General features: G+C 38.6%; 1 protein-coding gene across 1 annotated transcript in view; it reads left to right on the top strand.

The window, feature by feature from the left end:
• Positions 1–6,449: 6,449 nt before the first annotated feature.
• Positions 6,450–10,259, top strand: part of CSRP2 (cysteine and glycine rich protein 2) — a 7,971-nt gene continuing 4,161 nt past the window's right edge. The window contains exons 1-2 of the mRNA XM_015819686.1: positions 6,450–6,480; positions 10,003–10,121. Of these exons, the coding sequence (XP_015675172.1) occupies positions 10,010–10,121 (112 nt within the window). The 5' untranslated portion in view covers positions 6,450–6,480; positions 10,003–10,009. The remainder of the gene's footprint in view (positions 6,481–10,002; positions 10,122–10,259) is intronic.

The raw sequence follows: 10,259 nt of genomic DNA, 5'->3' as shown, positions 1-10,259 counted from the left end.
GCTGGAATTCCTGGAGCTAAAATTCAATTATCTGAAGGGCACCAGTTATGACAGAACTCTATGCATGTTAATTTGGAAATGTCATTGATCCAGTGGGTGAACAATTCATGAAAGCATGCATAGGATTTCAAACACAATCCAAAATCTATGTTCTAATAATTACAAACATGAAAGCATACAATTAGCAGAAGGATATTTAAAAATAAATTAGAGAAATTACTGCAGACTACTGCACTGGAGTGGAAGCAGAGGCATACTGACAGTCAGGATACAGAGGAGCAGCAAAAAGCTCTGCAACCCACGAGAAGAAATATCGAATTTCACAATAACTGTGTTTGTATGGGAAGCATACTACTGAATAACAGTTACTAAAAAAGAAACAAAGACCTTGGTTTACAAATTGCATTAATCAATGTGTTGCTTAGTTCAGAAATCATTGTTAAGCCATGATTTCTTTCAGTATACTTTGTGGAGCAAACCACAGTTGACTAGATTCATATGCCTCATTAAACAACAAACCAGCAGCCACATTATAGCTTCATGTAATGTCTGAATTCACTTAGCAATGAAAAACAGCTTTTAATTTTAGCCCGAAGGAAGGTAAAGCCCTGCGCACAGGAATGAAAAAAAAAAGGATCTTAGATAATCTTAAAGTATGCATATTTTGCATAAGTCAGATATCCCCATTTTCACAACTAGCAAGTATTCACAAAACATCTTCTGATGATGCATTGTTACAGAACTATCAAAATAAAGGCCCTGCTCTTTGCTCATGTGTTAATATTGTACAGTGAAGGTATCTGGCACAAGTCACCTGTCGGAGTGGGTTGTTTGTTTTATTTTTTTGCAAAATCCATATTGACATATTTTATTTCCTTCTTGAGGAAGTAAGAATAACTGAGGCACCAAATAACAACTCTGCCAGCTTCCTATAGAATTGAGCCATAGCTTGCTTATAAAATCAAAGCGCAAAGCGGGATGAGGTAATTTTAATAAAAATGTATCCAGGCTGGAATGCATCAATTCAATTAATAAAAACTAATTTTCTGGAATTAACAAAACACATTATCTTTGTAGAGAAATAAATATAGAAAATAGTATGTATAACTGCTAGAGTCTGGTTACAGATGTATCATATAATGTACTAAGTTGTAATGTAATTATTTGCTTAGTTTCAAGCCCATTAAGTGCTGATCACAAACAAAAAAGCAAGATTTAATGACAAAAAATGGGGGTTAGAGTACAGACTTTTGAGAGTTCATATAGGATTCTTTCAGTCCTCCTTTCTTAATGAGTTCAGTAAGGGTGGGTCTCTTTGAAGCTGTTTTATTTCTTTTTCCCAGGCTGTTTACATGATGGGCCAAGAATCTGTTACTTTGACAATTCTGTGGTCACTTCTTCTCATTATGGCTCTTTGGAATGCCAGCAGGGTGAGAGCCATCCAGATTTCAGGTGGAACCTCAAATGATTCGAGGCAGCAGGCAGAATTTTGGATTAGAAATAAAAATTCTGTGTACTTTTTTTGCAAAAAAACAACAACCCAGCCATTTAAAGTTATCCTGTAGTATATAGGTAGTCCTCTCCTTATAGTTCTTTTAGTGACCATTCAAAGTAACAAGGGCACTGAAAAAGGTGACTTATGACCATTTTTCACGCTTATGACCATTGCAGCATCCCTATGATTATGTGACCGTTGCAGCATTCCCTATGGTCACATGATCAAAATGATCATATTTATGATGCTTGCCAGGGTCATGTGAGCACCTTTTGTGACCTTCTGGCAAGCAAAGTCAATGGGGAAGCCGGATGAAAAAATTCCACAGGTGTTTAAGTATTAGGGCAAAAAGTCTTGCCTGAGATAAACATTAGTTTGGGACGATTGTTATATACATTGAACGATGGGACTTTAGTTGTGATAGCCTTCATTCTGGCACATGAGGCAAGATTTATTATCTAAGAATGATGAATCTCTTCATAGATTCATCTTAAATTTCCTGCTTGGCCTTTTTTTAAAAACTGTCTAGCAAATGTTTGTTTGTTCCCTTCTGCTTCTAGTCTCTCTCTTTTTCTATCCCTTCTCCAGCCACATCTCTTTTCTGCTTAGTTGTACCTGCAGCTCTAGTTAGCTACAATCACACAGCACTGTTATGTGGTATTATTGAGAAAGCTAGAAAAGAAAAATCTGATTAGCCTATTAAAACAACATAGAAATGTCAAAAATAGAAAAGGTCTATCTTGGCTTAGGTTTCCTTGGGAAAATATTGCAACATATACTTATGACCAGGAAAACAAGCATCAGCAATCAGTGGTTTGCATTGCACATTTTCATTAATTACATTTAGGATTACACAGAAACTGTTTACTTTGTTCTTCTTGCTTTAGATATATCTGCTTAACACCTCCATATACTCAAAACCAGGGCTTTTTTTCTCATAAAACACCCAGAACCGAGCTCCGGCACCTTTTTGGGATGGAACCTTATAGGGTAGGCAAGGCGGGTTGTATGACATGTGTGAGTTCCGGCACCTTTTTTTTTTTTTTTTTTACAAAAAAAGCACTGCTCATAACTATGAGTAAAAGAAACATTTTTTAAAAAAAGGTCTTATGTTTCTGATTGTGGTTTTCGTAATTGCTTAAAGATTTTTTTTAAAAAAAACCCTTTATGTTCACCTATTTAATGAACAACCACTTTCATCATAAGTAGACACTGCTGACTAGACATTATGTAATCACTCACTTTTAAGGCTATATTAAGAGTCCCTTTAAACTCATTAGACACTGTTATCATACATAATAGTTCATGGAGGAAATTAAACACATATAAGGAGTGCCATATTAATTTAAGCAAAACTGTAAGACGATCTGGAGCCAATGCCAATTTAAAATTCTTCATTTTTATTATTATACATTTCCACAGCAGAAATTTTAGCACAATTTTTAAGTAATTAGATGTACAATAAGTTGATCAAAGATTGTGCAATACAACTCTCAAGTACCTTATAATCACAACATCACATTAATTGATGAACTTTAAAATTACACTGAAATTGTTATATAGAAAATAAACTACAATGGATTACGTTCATACATCATTTGGGGGGGGGCTTACACCACTTTTACTCTGGAAGTAAACCTAACTCTTCTTCCTCCATTTTTTTTCCATCAGAAACCCTGTGAGATGTTTGGATTAGAGATAACGACTGTCCCAAAGGCACCTATTAGCTTTTCGTCCTAAATCTGAGTTTTCCTAGTTGTATTCCAATATCTAAAGCTTTCATAAATCATCACTTATAAATACAGTGACTAAGCCCAAATCAAACAAGTAGTATTATAACTTCAGTAAGATGTATGAACCCAGTCTACATCAATCTTCCCCAAACTGGTATCCAGCACAAATACAGGATTTTCAATATTCACAATCTGTAGAATGTATGGCAAATAGCTCTGAATTTTGAAAGGAAGAAATCTAATTCCGTTTAAAAGTACCACATTTAACAATGCTGATCTATATTAAACAGCAATGCCCTTTCCTATTGTCAACAAACCTCTATAAGCCTTATTCATAAGTAAGCCAAACTCACTAATGATATCTTCCAACACTTATTTTTTTAAAAAAAAACTTCTTGTTTTAAGGCTCTGGTCCTTACACTGGTTCCCATTCACCATGCTGATGATTACTAATGAATAGCTTCATTTTGGACCTTTCAATTATACAATATTAATTGCTTTGAATATTAATTTTATAGAGGCTAACTATAAAGTATGCAATTGTGTATTTAAATATGCCTATTTGGGCCTTTACAATTCAAATTTACAATAGAAAAATAGAGAGCAATTGAATGATTCATGAAAATATGCCTACCTTCAAATCAAAACAATGGTTTTCTATTTCAGTGTCATTTGGAAGTTATGCCTAAATGACAAAACAAAACAAAGAGGGCCTTGTGTTTAGAAGTACTACTCAGCTGATACACACACTGATCCTCAAAAGTTCAGCAGGCGTTCCCCTTTCAAACTGAATTAATGCCTTTTAGTCTAATTAAGAAGGCAGCCTTGATACAGAAAAGTAATTTTCTGAATGTATGGTCAAAGAAGGATATAAAACTATTTCTCTGTTTGTTGCAAATCTTTAATCCAGTATGGAAAGAGACTTTTTATGTTTCATAAAACTAGATTAAATTATACTTAGCAAAAGGCTTGCAAAATAAGGCACTGTTCTCAGAGGGAGAAAAATAATCTTGTTAATAGTTGCCATTTTCCAAAGATCATGATGAAAGATGATTTTATTATAATTAAAGAAAATCTTTTATAAAACTTAAGGCCAAGAATTGAGGATGGGGAAACCATCCTGAGCTCCCATTTAACTAGAAAAGTTTACTTGGAGTGAAGGAAATATAGGAGGGCATCCCAGCCCTCATAACCATGGGCTTGCCAAGAGCAACACTTTACATTTTTATAAAGTGAACCAATGCAGGTTGTTCACTACCACAAGATTGTATAACGGTTCCAGTTGAATAGTCAGTGAGCAGCTTTGTTTTCAGGTATCACTTCTGTAAACCAAAATGGCAGTTCATAGGACTCATATAGATTAAGATATGCCCATTGTGGGTGAGGGGTAGCAGGACATGCAACTTGGTTAATATGCCATAGTTAGTGGCTTTGCACATCTTGACATGGGGCAAACAAATATATGATTTTTTTTAACTTATTGTGGGATATCGTGCATAGATGAGGACATAGTGGCACTTCAAGTAATGCCATTTTGATAATGATGTTATCATTAGGTGAGCCCATCTTTACTTCTTTAATCTACTTTAGGACAATGGAAATAAAACAATGGTTGATAGCATATACACCTCCAAGGCAGGCTATACAGAGAACAATAAATAAATGAAAGAAAGATTGTAATGGGTAAGTCAAAGATCAGGACCCAACTGTCACAATGGACATAGCTAAATACACCTAGGAAGTTTATATTCCTAAGGTGACCAACTTTTTTAGGAGGACACAAATAAATTGAAGAAAAAAATATCGTAAATAAAAGAAACATTTTATTCATTGCAACAATAATACAGAATACACTATAATATGATAAATGCATAATAAAAACATTTGTAACAATAACATTTTATATTGTAATTATGCTTACATGCCGCACCCCCGCCCGCAGCCGCCCCGCCAGCACTGCTGCCCCGCCATGTAGAGCGGGCCCCACAGCTCCCAGAGCACCAGCTGCGCCGGCTCTGGCCTCGGGGGGGCAGCCCGCCGTCAACACACCCTGCCTGCAGCTGCCCTGCCAGCACCACTGCCCACCCGTGTAGAGCAGGCTTCGCGGCTCCCACAGCACGGGGGGCAGCCGGCAACCTCTGCCCCTCACACCCCCACCCGCAGCAGCCCCGCTGCCCCTGCCTCTTGTGCCTGCAGCCATTATTGCCCTAGCAGGGCTGAAGATCAAGAGAAAGTGACCGTGGCGTCGCCGCTCCAGTCTCCTCCAGGTATCTTCGGGACTAACTAGGAGATGGTGCAGTTGGGTAGCAGGGAGGGGTGCAAAGTTCCTGCCAATTCGCCTTCGCTGCAGACAACTTACATGTGCAAAGTTTGCCGGCCGGGTGTTTTGGCGTGCTCAGCAGCAATTCCTATTGGCTTTCGAAAGCCAATAGTGGGAGTAGCACAGCTCATGCAAAAGTTGAAAAAAAACCATCAAAAAAAGGTGCCGGAACGCCATTCTGAGCATTCTATGAGGGAAAAAAAAGCCTGCAGATTAGTCTTCAAATATCGAAAAGGAGGACATGTAGGAGGACACTTTTCGAGGGAGGACAGAACTCACAAAAGGAGGACTGTCCTCCCTAAAGGAGGACAGTTGGTCACCTTAATATTCCCCTTCCCTGTAATTCAAGAATGTCAAACTCGCCACATCACCTGACGTGTCACGACATATCATGAGTTTTCTTTTTGCATTGCCAGAACTGGGGTCGGTGCGGCCTCCATATGATGCAACCGGCCCATGGGCCGGCAGTTTGACACCCCTGCGCTCTCTAATAATTAGTGCAATCTCTATATTCTATCACTGTTCAAAGCTAAATACAAGCCTATATCCAAAATACCCTTTATTAAATATATTCATGATTGGGATGCTGAGAGAATATCTAGAAATGTTTCTACTTAACTAGCCAAGGGTTTCATATTTCAAGTTTACTTCACTCTACTATTCTGATGAAATGCAAATGGGGTGGCCTTCAGAGGGGGCATCAAAAGCTCCCGGGCGGCTAAACAAAAAATGACGAAAAGCCACTATGACCGCGAAAGAGAGCGTGAAGGGCTTATTTTACTGCAGCTGATCAACGAGGCGGGGACTGGGTTGGAGAAGCCGCCCGATGGCTCCACCTCCTCGAGAAAGCCTATAAATAGCCACCAAGAAGACTCTAGGTTTGTTTCTTCGGGAGCCACGGCTGAGGTGGGGATCTCGCTGCAGCGCTGTTGGTAGGTAAGGGGCGAAGTGAGGTACGCGTAGCGTGCTACATAGAGAAGGAGGAGGGACACTGCCGGGACTTCTCTCGCGATTTGCTTTCCTCACCCACCTCGACCATCTTCGCTTTTGTACCTCAGCCCTGCTTGGAGGCTCCTGAAGTTAGTTACCGCCCGGCCAGTCCGAGGGGTTCTGCGGGGAGGCTTCACCGGACTCGGACCGGTGGCAATGAGGGAATCGCCTTTGGAAAGGCCGTCAAACGCGACCACCTCTAGCGGGGGCGTTTCCAAAGGTGCTTATTCCAAAATGGAAGGTTTTACGAGGTTTTTTTTTTAAGCGTCTGCTACAATGAATTACTACTTCAGTTTAGAAGACTGGCTCCCTCCTAAGTACGGGTGGGCGCAGAATATCTGTACATCGGTGACTGTGGGCGTTTCATGATTTGTCTAGGATTTATCTTTCTAAATCCTATATCCGCCCTTAAGTAGGTAATTGTCTTTGTTTTCTACTCCTGCATTCTCCTCTCCGCCTCCCACCTTTCATTAATTGCACTAATAAGGAGCCCATTCAACCCAGATGTCTTGGTTTAACTTTTAAAGCTGCAAGCTTTCCTTCCATAAAGGCTTGCAGGATCTCAGCGTCCTCCCTGGCCTGACTTGCTCTAGACTAGAGGATGCTGAACTTTTGTTTGGGTTGGTTTTTAGATCAAGTGCTGTGTTCCCCTTCTGAGCTTATTTTGGGAAATTTATGTCATTTTTAGTTGAAGTGGTAATCTACTTTTGAAGCAATCTGTTGCATCCTAGCCTGAAGTTAGTTGTATTTTGTGAAAAAGGTGTGAGTATATAGCTTAATGGAATGAAAAAATTTCAAGAGATCGGATAACCATTTGCCGGAATGATAAGGGCTCCTACTTGATCGCAAGGTTGGACTAAAAGATCCCAAGTCCAGCCCTGCTATTCTATATTCTAATTTAGCTTGATCCCATTTATGAAATCTCTATAAAGTGTATTGCTTATGAGAAAGCAGGTTATATGTGAAATTGTAGCCTCTAACTAAAAATTGAGAGTTTAATAACACATTTTCAGATTCACACATTTTATTAAAAGGCAGCCACTTTCATAAACTGTTGCTCATCTAGTTTATGTCTGCCAGCAAACTGCTATTAAAAGGTGTACTGCTCACATAATATAGACTTTGGATTATATCACTGGGAGACATGTTAGAGCAGAGATCCCCAACGTTTTGGGCACCAGGGTCTGGTACCATGGAGAGAGGTTTTTTTGTGGAGTGGAGGGGGCCTGGTTTCATGTACTGCCTGCATCCCAAAATGGGGCTTTGCTTGTTTGCGCGGACTGGTTTCTGGCATCCATGGACTGGTGCTGGTCCACGAATTGGGGGTTGAGGACCCCTGTGTTAGAGCTCAATACATATGTTAAAAGCTCAGTAAAACACTGTCTCCTTTAGTGCATTTGTGTGTGCTAGTAAAGAAATGTTTGAGATTTCTTGGTTTATGATGGATATCCATTGGGTTGAATATTAATTTAAAATGGAAGTGATTAAAGGGTAGCTGTCCTTTTTTAAAATGCAGCTTTACCTATTAATCTGCTGGAGGTTCCCTTATTTCTCTTTTGTGAGATTTTTTTTAAATTAAATGCCCCTTAGTAAAAGTATGAGTCCTTGTGGTAAACCTCTGAATAGAAAACTAATTGATGCATTTAATGTAGCTTAATCACATTCATTGACAGTCTATGTGGTTGGCTTGCTGATGTTGACTATCCTGTCCTCAAAGGTTGCAATAATGGAAATTCTTATCTTTTGAAAATTAATTGGAACAAAAATTTTGAATATTTGGTGAAAATGGCTGTCCATTGTTGGATGGATTTGTAAATCTGATGCTGTCTTCTATATTTCAAAATAGTTTTGTTTAAATTTTATCAGTGCAATATTTAGAAGCTTCTCAGGAAATCTTGAATAGTCCTCAAACAGGCAATTTATATTCTGTTTTATAATTTCTTCCATCAAAATATTTTTTATTTTGGAATAAATTTATTCTTTAATACAACAAATTTTGTCATGAAGGCAAAATAAGGAAGGATGGAAAATCTAGCGCTATTGCTTTCCTAGGATAGATCCCAAAAATTATGTAATCTCATCTGATTCATAGAACTTGTTCTACAGCCTCCAAATCAGAGTATAGAAAATTTTCTATGTTGGAGATGTTAAATAGCATGGAAACAATTGGATAATAGAAGCTAATTTTAGATATTTTACTAAAACTTATTTTATCATATTTGCCTTTCCTGTAATAAGTATATCCAAGGTAAAATTGTATGGTATGGAAATACTACATTTTATCTTGCTTTACATTATTATTATTGTTGTTGTTGTTGTTGTAATAATAATAAGTTAGAAGGGACCTTGGAGGTCATCTAGTCCAACCCTCTGCTCAGGCAGGAAACCCTATACCATTTCGGACAAATGGCTGTCCAGTCTCTTCTTAAAAACTTCCAGTGTTGGAGCATTCACCGCTTCTGGAGGCAGGTTGTTCCACTGGTTAATTGTTCTAACTGTCAGGAAGTTTCTCCTTAGTTCTAGGTTGCTACTCTTCTTGATTAGTTTCCATCCATTGCTTCTTGGCCTGCCTTCAGGTGCTTTGGAGAATAGCTTGACTCCCTCTTCTTTGTGACAGCCCCTGAGATATTGGAACACTGCTATCATGTCCCTCCTCGTCCTTGTCTTCATTAAACTAGACATACCCAATTCCAGCAGCCGTTCCTTATATGCTTTAGCCTCCATTATTGGCATGCTAGTATTAAATTATGCATGTGCTGCAATGCAACAAATGGGTATAGATGTTTTATTTGGGATTAATTATTCTAGCCATATTCCAATCATGTTTACATCTAAGCAATCATTGCTTAGCAGCTTCTATATATAAGTTTTACAGGAAAAGAAAATCATAATTAAACTGAACCACTTTCAGACTATTCTATTATCCTTCACTTAAGCAGTAGAAAGAACAGTAAACATGTCTACCATGTGCCTGTAACACTGGTGAGCCTCTGTGCCAAAAGAACAATTGAGTGGAGGATAGCTGGAAGTTTCATCCAACACCATTTCTTCATCCTAATGTTTACACTCATTATTGAATAAAAGGTTTATCAGTCTTCCAAATGAATAGTAGACAAGTTTACCACTCTTCTTCCAACAAGCTACAAGTGCAGGCAAATGTGGCTAAAACCTCTGTCTCCCATGGACTCATTTTTGTACATCTATAAAGTGGGTCTTCAGCAGCCAGTAATTAACTGGCACCAAAGGAGGCTTTGGTCATCCCTTCCTCTCCTCCCCCCAACTTCTTTTGTAGATGGAACCCACTTTCTCTATTACTGAGACTGAATAAGGGTTGGAGGTATGGGTCAGCACTTCTTTAAGCCGGTTTGCAGCATGGATTACGGCGCTTGGGGGTTTGGGCAAAAAAGGCCTTGGTGGGAGCACATTTTTCATCCTTTTGTTAATTGTTAGCATTTATTCTGCAGACTCAAAATGCCAAACTGGGGAGGTGGAAACAAATGTGGAGCCTGTGGTAGAATAGTATACCATGCGGAAGAAGTCCAGTGTGATGGGAGAAGCTTCCACAGATGTTGCTTTCTTTGTAGTAAGTACTTATGAAACTCTTTTTGAATGAATTAGCAGTATTTGAGCAGTATGGATCATAAGATTATAAATAGCAAGAACATAAATTTAGTACTGAGCTATACAGTTGCCACGTTGGGCTCCAAAAAACAAAGGTCAC

The sequence above is a fragment of the Protobothrops mucrosquamatus genome, unplaced genomic scaffold (genome assembly GCF_001527695.2).
Source record: "Protobothrops mucrosquamatus isolate PMUCROS unplaced genomic scaffold, P.Mucros_1.0 scaffold966, whole genome shotgun sequence".
Lineage (NCBI taxonomy): Eukaryota > Metazoa > Chordata > Lepidosauria > Squamata > Viperidae > Protobothrops > Protobothrops mucrosquamatus.
The sequence above is the reverse complement of the archived record's forward strand: the minus strand, read 5'-3'. Positions and strand labels throughout refer to the sequence as shown.